Source organism: Pelodiscus sinensis, chromosome 1 (genome assembly GCF_052426305.1).
Source record: "Pelodiscus sinensis isolate ZL-2025 chromosome 1, ASM5242630v1, whole genome shotgun sequence".
Classification (NCBI taxonomy): domain Eukaryota; kingdom Metazoa; phylum Chordata; order Testudines; family Trionychidae; genus Pelodiscus; species Pelodiscus sinensis.
The window spans coordinates 3986266-4002064 of NC_143052.1; the positions used below are offsets into that span (position 1 = coordinate 3986266).

The 15799-nt window shown below is 56.6% G+C and overlaps 1 protein-coding gene across 1 annotated transcript; it reads right to left on the reverse strand.

Annotated features, from left to right (window-relative positions):
- Positions 1 to 401: 401 nt before the first annotated feature.
- Positions 402 to 13316, reverse strand: LOC142827937 (C-type lectin lectoxin-Thr1-like). The gene is made up of 6 exons (XM_075924564.2): positions 8717 to 13316; positions 7581 to 7659; positions 5975 to 6111; positions 5606 to 5743; positions 4058 to 4172; positions 402 to 806 (listed from the first exon to the last, which is right to left on the reverse strand). The coding sequence occupies exons 2-6, from the start codon at positions 7645 to 7647 to the stop codon at positions 739 to 741; spliced, it is 525 nt and encodes a 174-aa protein (XP_075780679.2). The 5' UTR covers positions 7648 to 7659; positions 8717 to 13316; the 3' UTR covers positions 402 to 738.
- Between the last annotated feature and the right edge of the window lie 2483 nt (positions 13317 to 15799).

Consider the following 15799-nt stretch of genomic DNA (forward strand, 5'->3'; position numbering starts at 1 on the left):
ACAGGACGTGGTTTCTAGAGCCCTGTCGACGTGCCTGGAGCCCGAACCCGCTGGGCAGTGCTGGCCAGAGAGCAAGTGTGAGCAATTGGGACACGGGGGCGGGGCTAAAGGGTTGTAGGAGCAAAGCCCCAGACATTGGGACTGTCCCCATGAAATCAGGACGGGTGGTGACCCTGGTGCGCCCCTTTCAGCGCCCCATCCCGGGAGTTTGCGATGGCTCCCAGCTCCGGCTCCGCGTCCTTCTGCTCCGGTTCGGCGGGCTCCGGACACATCGCGGCTCTGGGGAGCTCAGGGTCAGGGGTGGGCCGGACGAGAGAGGAAACGCTGGTTGTCACAGAGAGCGGGGGGGGGGGGGGAGACCGAGTCCTGCCCCTTAGCCCAAGGGCCAGGCCCAACCTGCCTCCCTCCGGGGTCCCCTCCCTCCCCTGCAGTGGGGTCCGGGCTGCTCAGGACCAGAGGGGGCTGGATGGACCCATCTACATGGGACAGAGGAGACACACACAGACCTGCATGCTCAGGAGAGTTTATTGCTGTAGTGGCTGCAGCCGTGGAGGGGACAGGGGTGTCACTAGCGCGGAGAAACTGGGGGGAGGCAGTTTGCAGCGGGGGACTGAGAAGCGCTCTCCCAGGGAGGGGTAAAGTGCGTGAAAGTCTGTTGCCTGATCGTGTCCCAGGGGCCCGGTTCTTTGCGTCCCAGGCGCTGAGCTCCCCGTCGGGCGCAGGCGAGCGGCCCCCTCGCTAGAGTCGATACTTGCAAACGTAGGCGTTTTTCGTGCTACAGGTTTTATCGTTCCAGGTCTTATAACCTAGAAGGCAAGAGAGAAATCAGTGGGGCGGGGGAAGGGCACGTGGGTGGTGCCTGCCCTGGCGGTGACCCCCTCCCCCGACGGCATCGTGCGGAGAGACGACCCCGCGGCTGCGCAGGAGGCCCGAGAGCAGAGCACAGAGGCCGGGTCGGGGCCCGTGGGGAGACACGCTGCGGATGAGGGACCCAGCTCGCTCGGGGCTGAATGGGCCGGCCCGACCTCCATCTCCTCCACGTTGGGGTTTGGGCCTGGGCCAGCGGCAGCATCTCCCCCCACAGGGCAGCGCTGCGGTGCCTGGCTGATGAACGGCTCCGTTCCCAGCGCCCAGCCACCCCGGGAGCGTCACTCAGGGTATGTCTACACTACCCTCCTAGTTCGAACTAGGGTGGTTAATGTAGGCATACCGCACTTGCAAATGAAGCCCGGGATTTGAATTTCCCGGGCTTCATTTGCATAATCCGGGAGCCTCCATTTTTAAATCCCGGCTAGTTCGAACCCCGTGCCGCGCGGCTACACGCGACACGGAGTAGCTAGTTCGGATTAGGCTCCCCGGGAGCGTCACTCAGAGACAGGGGCCCACTCGTGTGGGGCAACGTTTTCCCCGCCTCCATTCCCCGCGTGTGTGATTGGCCGGGCAGGTCACGTGACGTTGTTCCTGCTCAGTGACTGGATGAAGGACAGGTTTAAGTAGGAGATGATGGGGGGGGGATCCTCCCCCGTGTGCATGGGGGGAAGGAGCATTGGTGCGGATCCGTGCGACGGGCCCGGCCCACGAGGAATGAGTCCCTCCGGAATTAGCGCGTGAGCGTCCCCTGGTCAGCCGGGGCTCTGTGCGATCGCCAGCCAAAGGGACTAGCCCTGCTCCACCGCCTGCGCCACGCCAGCACACAACAGCAAGCGGTGTGATGGCCAGCCGGGGTTCCCCAGCAGACAGTACCCTGCTAAGTCCTGGCCTCCGCAGCACCGGGGACAGCGGGAGTGTGGCTGACGCCCCTGCGCTCTAGGCATCCTATTTGTTACTGCCTCTGTCAGAGCAGCCCTGAGGCAGCTCTCAATTGCCCTAGGGACAAAATAGCCCCCGGCTGCCTCTGAATCAGGGTGGCAAAACCCACCCATGGGCCACCTGAAGATCTCATACCCCACCTGCATATCAAGAAGTGAGCAATAACTGTAGACAGGCCTTGACAAATGGCAACAAAACCTACTTGCCTGCCCCGCACTGCGCATGCACAAGATCCGTGAACGGGGCGCCACGGGCGAGTAGATTCAGTGATTTGTCGAGCCCTGACTATAGATATAGGTTTAAAACTAATAAAAGAAAGTTCTTCTTTACACAGCGTGTAGTCAACCTGTGGAACTCCTTGCCAGAGGAGGCTGTGAAGGCTAGGACTATAACAGAGTTTAAAGAGAAGCTAGATACATTCATGGAGGTTAGGTCCATAAAAGGCTATTAGCCAGGGGATAAAATGGTGTCCTTGGCCTCTGTTTGTCAGAGGCTGGAGAAGGATGGCAGGAGACAAATCGCTTGATCATTGTCTTCGGTCCACCCTCTCTGGGGCACCTGTCGGCAGACAGGATACTGGGCTAGAAGGACCTTTGGTCTGACCCAGTACGGCCGTTCTTATGTTCTTATGTAGATATAGAACTGGAAGGGATCTTGAGAGCTCTTCTAGCCCAGTCCCCGGCACTCAAGGCAGGACCAAACACCAACTAGAGCATCCCCATTTGTCTATAATCTACTCTCAGAAATCTCCAGGGAGGGAGATTCCACATTGCCTTAGGCTATTGTTTCCAGCGCTTAACTTCTTAACAGTCAAGCTATGTCTACACTACAGAGTTTTTTCAGAAAAACAGTCGTTTTTCAAAAAAACCCTTCACTTACAGCCACGTTGCCATCACGTTCTTTCGAAAAAGAATCGAAAGACCAGACGGGTTTTCCTGACATTGCTAAATCTCTTCCTAGGAGGAAGAAGCTTTTTGCTGAAGAGCACGTTCAGAAAGGGGCGTGTGTGGACAGGGCAGAGGGAGCTCTTTCGGAAGAAGGGGAAAGGGGAAAAAGCACAGGTGCCCTGGTGGCCACTCCGCCCATAAAAATCACAGCTTACATGCGCGAGAGCGTCCATTCAGTGTGGACGCTCTCTTTGGAAAAAGCAGATGGCTTTTTCGATGCGCTTTGGCAGTGTGGGCGCGCGCTTTCGGAAGAGCTCTTTCGGAAAAGCTTCTTCCGAAAGAAGCCTGCAGTCTGGACCATGCCTCAGAGTGGTTACGAACATAAAAACAGGAACAGCCAGATTGGGTCAGGCTAAAGGTCCATCTAGCCCCGTGTCCTGTCTGCCCACAGTGGCCAGTGCCAGGTGCCCCAGAGGGAGGGAACACAACATAGAACCAGCATGTGATCCCTCCCTTGTTGCCCAATCCCAGCCTCTGACAAAAAGTTTTTCTTATTCTCCAACCTGAGAGTCTCTTGCTGCAATTCAAACCCTTTGCTTCTTGTCCTGCCACCAGAGGTTACTGAGAACAATTTTCCTCCCTGCTCCTTGCAACCCCCTTTCAGGTATTTGGAAGCTGCTCTCCTGCCCCCTCTCCGTCTTCTCCTCTCCACAAGGAACAAACCCCATTTTGTCAACCTTCCCTCCCAGCTCATGTGCTCGAGAAGGTTCATCAGTTTCATTGCTCTGGGCCTTCTCCAGTTTGTCCATATTTTCCCTGCAATGTGGTGCCAGAACTGGACACACTATTCCAGCTGAGGCCAATGTGGGGCAGAGCAGAGCAGAAGAATCGCTTCTCGGGTCTGGCTCCCAACACTCCGGTTCATGCCGCCCAGAAGGAGGTTTTCTGTTTTTGGCAGCCGTGTGGCACTTGTTGATGTGAAGTGATGGGATTAGAACAGCCCCTCTCCCGGACGGGTGAGCCGTGGCCAGAAAGGGGTTAAACAATCCCAGGCCAAACGGCTGGGAGTGAACTTGTCCGGGCGTGTGGGAGCAGTTGGCCAGTGACAAGTAGGACCGGCCAGGGCTGGGAGGCACATGGACAGTGAATTAGAGGGAAGACTAGTTGGATGTGGGTACTTGGACCTTAGAGATGCTACCATGGAAACAGACATTTCCTGTGTCACAGAGATCAGCTGGGGGAGCCGTGGGAGAGGCAGGGAGACGGGACAGGAGGCCAGGCCCTCGGCGGGCTGTGTGGTGTGCACAGGGTCCTGGTGGGGCTCCTTTCTGGGTACAGGTGTGTTTGAGACTTTGCCTTACCAGTGGAAGTCCACAGCTCGACACAGTACTCCGTGCCTCCCTTGTTGTTTGGTTCCCAGTCATTCCAAGCATCGTAGCGATAGACGGAGCCATCTGACCACACCCAGGTTCTGTCCTGCAGATCCAGGGGAGAAAGGTTGTGGGGAGCCGGGCAGAAGAGACCCTGGTGATGCTGCACCATAGACACACCAAACCCGCATACAGCAGGGCCCTGCTCAGGCCGGGGCGAGGGCGGGGGAAGGGGCAGCCCAGAGACTCGAACGTCACAGTAACGCTCAGCCCCTCAACTTTCCCTTCTGCCCCCCAAGCCCTTCGCCGACGGACCAAATCCCCGCACCAAGCTGCAGTCACTCGGGGGGAGGGGGGGCAGTCCCCAGTGGCCAAGACCTGCCGGGGGGGCAGGGGGCTTCCTGTGCTGGTCTCAGCCGGTGGGAGCAAAATCGACGTGTGTCTGTGATGGAGACGCTGGGGGTCGGGGGAGGGGACTCGGGGCCGTTTCCCTCTCGAGGGCTCAGCGCCAGCCTGGCCCCAAGGCAGCAGGACCGGGAGCTCCGGACACTCAGAGCAGGGGACAAGGGGCCGGTCACTGGAAGGGCCTGGCTCTGGCCTGGCCTCGGCGCTTTGGGGGACTGGATGGGTTTGGGGGGCACAGAACTAGCTCCATGCAGTGCCGGGTGAGGGGGGGCTGGATGGCTGAGCAGGCTGGAGAACGGCTCACAGCGCCTCCCCCTCCCGCATGGGGCCCGGCTCAGCCTCTGCTCTGGGGCAGGGAGCCAAGGCCCGAGTTTGTGAGAGCTGCTTGGGCTCTCCCATGGCCCAGCGCCGCCCCGAGCAGGGGCGGGAAACGGAAGGAGCAGAGCTCGGCTGGAGATCGATGCGGTTACACAGGGGACGCTGTGACGGGCCTTTCAGCCTGAGTCTGGGCTGGTTTGGTGCCTCCCCCCCTCCTCCAAGGTTCTTGCCTGGGCTCCTTCCCAGCTGGTGACGGGTCCCCCGGCCCCTCCCTGCCCGGTGGAGCTGGGGTCCCCTACAGAGAACCAGGCCAGGGCAGGACCCCCAGGCTGAGGGAGGGACCAGCAGTTGGGGACAGTGCAGAGGTCAAATGAGAGCAGAACCTTGAGTCTCGGGCAGGGAAAAGTGGCTGGAAAATGTGGGGAGGGGAAAGAGAGAAGGGTTGTGGGGGGCAGGGGAAGGCTCAGCACAGTGGGGGGCTTGGAAGGGGAAGGGAGGGGGCAGTAGTTGGGGTGGTAGGTGCAGGTCAAAGGTCAGCCTGAGGCTGGGGGGGACCAGGTTGGGGGGACCAGGACCAGGCTGTATTTGAGGGGGAGAAGCCAGAGGGGAGGAGGAGGCTACAGTAGGATGGGAACAGAAAGGGGGCAGGGGAGATAGGGGCAGTGCAGAGGGGAGACACTGGTGCTCGTGAGTGGGGGAGGGAGACCCTGGTAGCCACATGAAGGGATTGTGGGGTTTGGGATGTGCCCAGCCCCGGGGAGCCAGAGCCTTGGGGCGGGGCAGCTGCCAGAGGCCAAGACGGCGCTGGGCACTCACCTTGCTGGGGTCGTGGAGTCCGATCCAGACATAATCCTTGGAGCCCAACATGCTGAGATACTCGACCACTATGTCCCTTTCCGCCTCACCAAGGATGGAGGCCAGATGGGCCCCCGGCTGGTGATGCTGACACTGCACCTGCAGCAGGGACATGGACCAGGCCTGTCACTCTGGGGGAGGACGCCCATTGCCTTGGTGCAGGGTCCTGCCCCACCCGGCTGCAGCGGGGCAGGGGCTGCTGAGTGGGGAGAGAGTCCCCTCCTGGTGCCCGCACCTCCCCAACCCTGCACCCGGGGCCAATCACCAAACTCCTTCTGCCCTGCCCACTAACCTGCCCCGCCCCATGGATCCTGGAGACGAGCCTCCTACCTCAGCCGCTGACCAGGTCACCTGCTCAGGGAAGAACTTCAAGCAGTGGTCTCTGTAGTGCAGCCAGCCACGGTGACAGGCTGTGGCCTTTACCCCCGATCCAGTCCTGAGAGAGCGCTCACCTCGGGGCGAGGCTGCTGTGGAGGGGGGAGAGGGCGCGGAGCTGTCAGTAGCCACCCGTCCAGCTTCTCCAGACTGCCAAAAACGCTGTGAAATTTCGTCCTCTCCCAAAATGGCCCCTCTCTCCTGTTGCTTTCAGTGCGGCTGAAACCCCTCAGCTAAAAGAGCTGCCCCCTTTTGCCCCCTTTCCCTGTGGCAGTGAGGCTGCGCTACCGACAATGACCGGTGTCCCCTCCCCCACAGGGGACAGGCGCTGGGGTGTCCTCAAGGAAGATGGCCACCTCCTGTCTTCTGTGCCAGGACGCTGGGGAAGCTGACACAAAGGAGCAGCAGGGCAGTGGAGTCAGAGCAGACAGGGGACTGCGGGGTGAGGGTGGGGAGCACTGGGTGTCAGGGCGACAGTGGTGGGGCAGGGAGCAGAAGGGAAGTTGGGGCACAGGGGTACAGCACAGGCTGAAGGGACCCCATGTGCTACTTTGCCAGCCTAGGAACGGGGCTTTAAACCAGGTTTAAAAGAGGTAGGTGGCAAAATCCCAGAGGTGACCTTAACAGAGGCTACGTGTTGGGTGGGAAACAGAAAACTGCAAAAGTGGGGGGAGGTCGTAGGACCAACAAGAGGGAGATCCGTGCGGGAACGTGCTCGGCCTCTCAGATGCCTATACACCGATGCAAGGAGTAGCTCTCTATGGATTTTAGAAGTTTCTTGTCTTTCTGTTTGTTCAAGAACTCCTGCTAAATGGTAGGATGAGAACCACCGAATCTGGTAGGCAGCTTCCTCTCCTCTAACATAAAGCAACGTCGGGGTACGGTGGTGCCAGGCCAATGGGATGTGTGTGGAATTGGATTGTTTCTCATAAAATGGAAAGGGAGGGGGCTGGTAGAAGGGAGTTATGCTGCAGAATGCCCACAGGGGGCAGCAAGGGGCAGAGATGGGACCAGGACAGCAGTAACCGCACTGGGCCAGCAGGGGGCAGGGGCGGAGAAAGGGACAGCTCTCTGCTATAGATTTCTGAGAGTCTGTCTGGGAATCTGGGGCCATGCACTTCTCCCCCGACTGGGCCCACTGGGGCTACAGCATCCAGGGAGAGGCGCGTCTCACCTGGCCCCAAGCTGCTGGGGTGAGAGAGGGCTGGGGTTGTCCTCTCTCCCCAGAGCAGCCTGCACCCTGCACCCCTCCTCCCCAGCCCCACCCCAGAGCAATGATTCAAATGAAGAAACAAGAACTTATTTAAGTATCCGGGCAAGGCCGAGTAAATCTTCTAGTGGGGAATAAATGGAAGCACTGGAAGTATCGGTGTAGAAACTACATGATGAGCTCTGGCCGGGGTCTGGATCGATGGGTCGGGTGGGGCAGGGGCTATGGGGACCCAGCTCTGATGGCTGCTCCCCCACGGTGGGGCTGGCCCCCTGGGTGAAATGACTTCACGTCCCATGGGGGCAAACAGAGCCTGGGGTGTCCAGGCCGAGGGGCCGGGCAGGGACTCACCTTCCAGCGAGGGGTTAAAGATCAGGCAGCCGAGGAGGCAGAGGCTGAAGAAGGCGACTGGGCCCATCGTCTCGCTTCCCTGGGGAGAAAACACACAAGGGGGATGGGCAGGGGAGCCTGACACCCCCCTGGAAAAACTCCACCCCCCCATGGGGCATTTCCCGGGGAGGGTTCTGGGGGGGGCTGTGCGCTAAGGAGCCTGGCCAGGCTGAAAGGCCCCAGAGGGATCCCAGCCCCCAGCCTCAGGGTCCCTGCTCAGAGCCCGTCTCCCTGGCTCCAAAGGGCCCTTTGGTTCTCCCCCTCGCTGAGCCGCGCCCCAGGGACAGAACCGGACACCCAGCAGGGAGGCCGGGATCACTCAGGGGGCCCAGGAACCGGATCCTCAGCACAGTGATTCTCAGAAGGGGCATTTGCCATCCCCCGCTGCCCCTCCCCCAGTGCTGGGCTGGCAGGGCCCCACGCAGCCCCCCCATGGGACCGGGAGGGGGGAGCAGGCGGCGGGAGGGAGGAGTTTGGAAGGGCCCAGGGCCAGGCGGGGGGCCGGTCTGTGTGCACATGGCTGGAATGGCAGCAGCAGGGGCAGCCCCTCGGCCACAGTCCTCTGGCCAGAGAGCGGGGTGAGTGCTGGGAGCACAGAGCCTCTTGTCTCCATCCAGCGCCTGGGACACCAAAACCCACTGACCCCCCCCCCCCCCCTCCGGGGCCTTTTCCCCCTCACAGGTGTGTGAACCACACTCATTTCCCCCCATGGACCCTGAGTGTGTGGGAAGCCGACACCATGTGTGTGGGGGGGGGGAGAAGAGCGGAGGGGGGATTGTTGCTGCACCCCGGGGAGGGGCTGGATCCCCCTGGCACCGTGACGGGGAGAAGGGCCCAGTGTAGGAGCCTCCCTGCAGAGCGCTGGTCCAGCAGGAACCGGGCACGGGGCCGGGGGCTGTCCTGGCTTGGGGAGGGGCAGAGCTCGTCACGGCTCCGCAGGGCGTGAGGGGCCGTGGGCAGCGCTGCGCTGGGTGAGGTGGAGAAGGGCAGGACTGGGGGACACACACAGGCCAAGCCTGGCCCCCAGCCCAGCAGTGGCCCCGCTGCCACCAGCCACCAGCGCACGGGGGAGACGCGGGAGGGAGCCGGGGACTCACCTGAGTGTCGCTGGGGAGCTGCTCTGGTGCCGGGTCGGTCCAAGTGCAGCCTGACGGGGAACTGGCCCTGCCTGGGCATTTATAGACCAGTGGGGGAGGGGCTGAGGGGGGAGCAGGGGTCAATAGTGAACATGCAAATCTGCACAGATGGCAGATAGAGCCATTTCCTGCCCTGAAAAGCAGAGATAAGGGGAGCCGCAATCCACCTGTCAGGTGGAAGTGCCCATCAGGGCCCAAATAACAGATACAATCGGCCTGGTCCCTTCCCTGGCCGCCCCCTGTTAAAGCGCACAGCTCCGTGGGCTGTAGGGTGTGTCTCAGTGCTGTGGGGGTGGCGAGCGTCAGACCCCACTGGGCACAGTCTGGGCAGGGCTACGGGGGTGCTGGGATTAAATACGTTCTTCTGTTGATCACTGTCAATCTGTTCCCAGCGTTAGCTGTTGGGGTTTCCGTATACGACGATCGCGCCTTTGTGAAATCAACATGGAGTCCGGGGTGGTGAACCATGAACCCATCTTGTGATGGCACCAGCCCCCGTGAGTCTGGACTGCGCCCGTGGGAACCAGTCCCGTCCGGGGCTTCCCACCAGAGACTGCCCCGCGGGATCCGTCTCTCAGAGCTTTCCCGCCAAAGACTCCGTTAAAGGGTCGGCCCCTGTTCACGCCAAAGCGCCAAACTCCATCCAAATTCAGAAGAATCGGTCCACAAAGAGCCGCAGAAGAACGCTCTGAAAATATGCAACGTAGTATTATTGATCAGTGACGTGGTGATTAACAATAACACCAATAAAACATCGCACTCTCGGACCTCCTTTCACGGGACGTCTGCTGCTGCAACGGCTCACGGTTCTTTGCCGTTTGCATCCTAGCTGGTCAAATCCAGCTTCACGCACATTCAGGCTGCCCTGTGCCAGTCTTATGGCAGGGAGCTGCACATTGAGTGGATGTTTTCATAAAACTCTCCACGGTGACTCCAAGATCTCTCTCCTGAGCGCTAACAGCTAACGTAGTGTCCACCATTTAGTACGTACCAGACTATTGGTTGTTTTTTAAGTTTATCCTGTGAATCAATGTTTGCAGAGGGAAATGTTTAAGTGAGTCTTTGAAGACCAGGATGTTAATTGTACTTAATGAATGTGAAAGGAATAGGGAATTAATGAGGGGATGGGTCATTGATACAGACTTCCTGGGAACCTGGGTGCAAGCAAACAATAGATAAGAACTGCCAGGCTGGGTCAGGCCAACAGTCCATCTAGTCCAGTGTCCTGTCTGCCAACAGTGGGCAATACCAGATGCCCCAGAGGGAGGGAACAAACCAGGGAATCCTCACGCGATCCCTCCCCTGTTGCCCACCTCCAGACACACAGGCTGTTCTAGACTGGCCAGTTTTTCCGGAAAATCAGCCGCTTTTCCGGAAAAACTTGTCAGCTGTCTACACTGGCTGCTTGAATTTCCTCAAAAGCACTGACTTCCTACTGTAAGAAATCAGTGCTTTTTGCGGAAATACTATGTTGATCTCGTTCAGGCAAAAGTCCCTGTTGCGCAAAACTTTTGCGCAAAAGGGCCAGTGTAACAGCTCAGATTTGTTTTCTGCAAAAAAGCCCCGATCGCGAAAATGGCTTTTGCGGAAAAGCGTCCGTGCCAATCTAGATGCTCTTTTCCTCAAATGCTTTTAACAGAAAACTTTTCTGTTAAAAGCATTTCCGGAAAATCATGCCAGTCTAGACGTAGCCACAGAGGCTAGGGCAGTGGTCACCAACCAGTCGATCGGGATCTACCAGTCGATCTCAGAGCCTCTGACGGGGGATCCTGACTGGTTTGGCCAAGAGGCTCTCAAGTGCGCCTCCCTCCACTGCTGTGCATCTCTTGCCCTTTGGCTTGGAGCTGCTTCCCCCCGTGCCTAGGAGCCTTTTGCTTGCTGTGCAGGGCAGGGGAAGGACAGGAGAGGTGTTGATGTCAAGGTGCCTCCTCTCCCATCCTGCAGCCAAACACCCTCCCAGATCCTGCACCTAGAACCCCCTCCTGTACCCCAACTGCCTGCCCCACGCTCAGCTCAGAGCCCCTCCCACACTCCAAGTCCCTTAATCCAAGACCAGAGCCTGAACCCCAGCCCTTTGCCCTGCCTAATGAAAGGGAAGGAGGATGGGGGAGGGATGGAGGATGGAGTGAGCAGGGGCAGAGCCTCAGAGAAGGGCACAAAGGATATTTGGGGGAAGGGTATTTGGGTCTGAGGTACATCTTGGATGGCACTTACATTCAAAAAGTGATCTCATGCTTTAAAAGGTTGGAGACCACTGGGCTAGGGACACCATTCCTACCCATCCTGGCTAATAGCCATTGATGGACCTAACCTCCATGAATCTATCTAGCGCTTTTAAAAATCCTGTTAAAGTCCTAGCTTTCACCACATCCTCCAGCAAGGAGTTCCACAGGTTGACTGTGCATTGAGTGAAGGAAAACTTTGTCATGTCACTGAGTTGTATTTAAAACCTGCTTCAGTAGGTTAGAAACCCTCGAGAATGAAACAAAATGTTTCTTTGGCTCACAACAAAAGATGTTCCCCCAGACACTCCATTTGTTTTCCTTTTGGGTTTTCAGTCCAGTCCCAGAACCGAAATGCTGGTGATTCCCACAGTTCTTCCTGTATTCCAGGGCTGAGCCATCAGTAAAATCTACAGTGAGCCCCTAGTCCCACACCCCCAGCTTCTGCCGTGTGCCCGTGGGATAGGCTGGAGGAGGTTCGTGGCAGTCACTAGTCTCTTGGGAAGGAGGGTTCCCAGTGGATCCCGCAGGAAGACAAGGAACCAGCATCCCGGCCCTCTTCCCCTACGCTCGGATTCCATCTTTCTGAAGCCCCTGCCTCAGATTTCCCGGCTGACCAGGGCACTGGGTCAGCAACATGCTTGTGCAGCAGAATTTAAATCCCGGGCTTCATTTGTAACTCTGGTTGCCTGATTTGCCTACCTAGCTCGAATTAACGAGCTAGTGTGGACATGCCCTTCCTGATCACTGGGAGCTGCATGGGCGGTTTCTGCAGGCAAGGACAGTGTGTGGAGACCCCCTGCTCTGCCTCTCTCAGGGGCTGCAGGGACACGCCAGCCACTTCCAGGAGCAGCCATCACCACGGGGATAATGACTCCAGCCAGGGCAGGTTCAGCACTTGAGAACTCACTGCTCAAAGAATTCCATTTAGGCGTAAGAGAGCAATGAAAACGATGAAATGCACGGACCAGTCAACCCCCAAACTAACCCACACTGCGAGCAGTGGAAGAAGTAACAACCCCCCACGTATGTCCGGAGATGGGGGAAGGACAGTGTGTGTTTGTGAGAATGACAGAGACACACCCAGTGTGTGCTAGTGACAGAGATTTGTATTGCCAAGCACCCTCCACCCCCTCTTCTCTGTGTGGACACAGGATACAGGAGGGGGGGTGGAGGGGCACCCTGACATCAGCCCCCCCTTCTCTCTTCCACACCCTGGACAACAAGAAGGAGGCTCCCAGGGGGCAGCCCCAAGGCAGAGAGCAGGAGTAGCGGGACAGTGGCGGGAGGGCAAGTGAAGTGCCAGCGCTTGAGAGCTTCCTGGCCAAACCAGTCAGGATGCCCTGTCAGAGGCTTCCAGATCGACTGGTAGATCCTGATCAACTGGTTGGTGACCACTGGCCTCGCCTCTGTTTGGCAGAGGCTGGGAATGGGTGACAGGGGAGGGATCACATGATGGCTCCCTATTCTGTTCACTCCCTCTAGGGCACCTGGCCTTGGCTTGATGGACCTTTGGGCTGACCCAGTCTGGCCGCTCTTATGTTCTTATGTAAACCACTGAGAATGATCATTGTTACATTCCCCTTACACGGAAGGTGGGTTCCCGAAATCACATCCCTGACACCGTCTCCTACCCCGTTTGCAAGGCAAAGCCACTGTGCTCGGCATCTGAAACTGGACTTCGCCAGTTTGCTCCCTTGTTCCTCTGGCACCATCGTGCACCCGCACCTCTTGGCTGTGCGCACGTGCAGGGCCAGGGCCAAAGGGGGCGAAGGCCCCTCCGAGGTCTGTGCAGAGACAGAATTGGCCCATGGCTGGTCCTTTTCTGTAGGCCCTTTCCAGGGCGGCATTTGTTGCTGTGGTAACTCCCTCCTCTGCTCTGAGCCTAGGCACTTATCCGAAAGTGCAAGCGGATACGGGACACTTGGCATGAGGAAGCAGGGTTACATAAAAAGCACGGGGCCGACGTTGTCTCTCAACTGTTATCACAGTACTATTTACCTACGAGGCAAACAGTGTATTCCAGGGAACCTGTACGTTGACAGAGGGTGTGACCGGGTAGTTTTGTTAGAGGCAATGAAGGAAGCTGTCAAGCAAGTTTAAGGAAAGAAACTTCTGTGGGGCCCGGGTCTCTTCCAGAACTCACGAGGTTGCCACACATGGGGGCTGTGTCTACACTGGCAAGTTATTCCGGAAAATCAGCTGCTTTTCCGGAAAAACTTGCCAGCTGTCTACACTGGCCACTTGAATTTCCGGAAAAGCACTGACGATCTCATGTAAAATCATCAGTGCTTTTCCGGAAAAACTATGCTGCTCCCGTTCAGGCCAAAGTCTTTTTCTGGAAAACTGTTCCAGAAAAGGGCCAGTGTAGACAGCATAGTAGTGTTTTCCGCAAAATCCCCGATCACGAAAATGACGATCGGGGCTTTTTTGCGGAAAACTGTGTCTAGATTGGCCACGGACACTTTTCCACAAAAAGTGCTTTTGCGGAAAAGCATCCTGCCAATCTAGACACACTTTTCCGAAAATGCTTTTAACGGAAAACTTTTCCGCTAAAAGCATTTCCGGAAAATCATGCCGGTGTAGACGTAGCCATAGTGTTTTGCTCCCCATGCAGCTTCGCTTGCTCGTGAACCAAACCCTCTTCCTTTTCTTTTCTCCTCCGCTCAGTCTGTACCTCTGGAACCCATGGCAAGAAATCTCGGCCCTTCTGCTCGCTCTAAACTGCTGCTGGCATCGAGCGGGACCATCCCCTCCCATCTCAGGGGAAAGGGCCTGCGAGGGGAAGGTGTATTTTGGTGCCCTTTCTAGTAACAGGATGCAAGGGGAGGGTTCATAGAATCATAGAATCATAGAACTGGAAGAGACCTCAGAAGGTCATCAAGTCCATGGGTTGCCAGCCGGGCAGACAGGTTCTGGGGTGGGGTGGGGTGGGGGTGACAGTATCAATCACAGAGATCCCCTTGGGTCCGTCATGCGGTGTGCCGATCATACCATTGAGCCTGCCTACCTGCACCACTCTGTCCGGCTGGTGAAACTCTGGTCTCTCCCTGCCAAAGCACAGAGTTGGGGTAACAGCCTCCCCAGCAAAGTTACACACACGCTGAGAACAGCTCGGCTCAGGGTCGACGCAGCTACAAGGCCAGCACCAGAGCACAGCCCTCAAATGGGACCAACCCCCAGATGAATCCGCCCGACTCCGTGTAACAGTTTTACACAGAGAAAGCTCGTAAGTTCATTCTCTTCCTGAATGAGAGACAGAGATGCACAGCTGTGGTTCCCCCTGCCCCCGCCCCCAGGTAACAGTTATTTACAGTGGGCTTGATAATAAAGAAAAGTGTTTTATAAAGTATAAAAATAGGATTTCTGTGATTGCAAGTGAAAACAGATAGATCAAAATAAGTTTCTAGGCTAAAATAAGCAAAATACACCAGCCAAGCCTGAGGGTACATTTACACTGCACAGTTATTTCGGGATACTCTCGGTATCCCAAAATAGCTAGCCTGCATCTACACAAGCTGCCCGTTATTTCAAAATATTTTTCAAAATAACGGGCGCGCAATTTAGCCATCCTGGTAAATCTCGTTGCACAAGGGATAAAGGATGGCTCGAAATTGCATGTTATTTCGAAATTTGGTGTTGTGTAGATGCACCAAATTTCAAATAAGCTATTTGCGGATCTTATTTTGAGGTTAGGGTGCTGTGGAAAGTTTTCTGTTAAAAGCATTTGCGGACAAGAGTGTCTAGACTGACACGGACACTTTTCCGCAAAAGCACTTTAAGCTGCCATCCTCATAAGCCCCCAGGTTCAGCACCCCTAGCCCCACTTTCACACCCCAGTCATTCACTGGTAAACCACACGATGAGCAAACCCCACAGGATTTTGGGCACTTCAGGGATCTTCAGCTTGGGTACAGGAAGCGTTGTTGCAGAGTGAATGGGGAGGCCAAAACAACCCCCCTGAAGGAAAAGTGAGCAAAAGAGAAAGAAAGAGAGAGAAGCAACCAGCTTAACAATGAAAGTGATTTACAGGCAGTCCCCGGGTTACGTACAAGATAGGGACTGTAGGTTTGTTCTTAAGTTGAATTTGTATGTAAGTCAGAACTGGTACATATTGTAGGGGAAACTCTAGCCAAACATTTCTCCAGAGCTCAGTTTTATTCTCCCACACCTCACTTCCCTCAGTCCTTTATTCTCAAGCTGAGGTGTCTGCTGAGAAAAGCCGCTCCGTGTCTCCCTGGTCTGCTGGGGGGAAGCAGCTAGTGCGGGGTTGCCTCACCCCATTTGTAAGTAGGGATCCGATGTAAGTCGGAACCATGTAACCCGGGGACTGCCTGTATTTCTGAGTAGTGAATAGATATAAAAGAGTGACAATATTAAATCTAAATTGAAACTGATTACAAATGTTAGGTAACCATATCACAATTTACATAGGGCAGGGGCAGGAGGCTATGCTTAGAGAGGTAGTTGATGAGAGAGCGAGAGAGAGAGAGAGATGAGACCTCAATACTCCCTGGAGCTTGCACTGAGCGGGGTTCCCAGATGCTGATGGGAGCCGGGGGTCCAGAGGGCAGCAGACCAGCAGAGCAGAGCCCCCCGCACGATCAGACAGGAGATGATGAAGTCTCAATGGCACTGATGCAGTTTAAGTCCAGGTATCAGAACAGTTTTCTTGGGGCAAGGATAGGAGTTTGTATAGGGATAGTTCGAAGAGAAAGAGACGAGACAATAGAGACTGATCACCCCTGGCTATGGGGGATGTTCCTTGAACGAGCTCACAATGCAACTAGGCAGTTTCAGTATTTTAGATGTCAATAGGATC

Coding starts and splice junctions, on each gene's coding strand:
- LOC142827937 (XM_075924564.2), bottom strand. CDS start 7,647: ATGGGCCCAGTCGCCTTCTTCAGCCTCTGCCTCCTCGGCTGCCTGATC. Junction 6,112..7,580: donor CTTTAACCCCTCGCTGGAAG/GTGAGTCCCTGC, acceptor CCCCCTCCACAG/CAGCCTCGCCCCGAGGTGAG. Junction 4,173..5,605: donor GACTCCACGACCCCAGCAAG/GTGAGTGCCCAG, acceptor CTGGATCTGCAG/GACAGAACCTGGGTGTGGTC.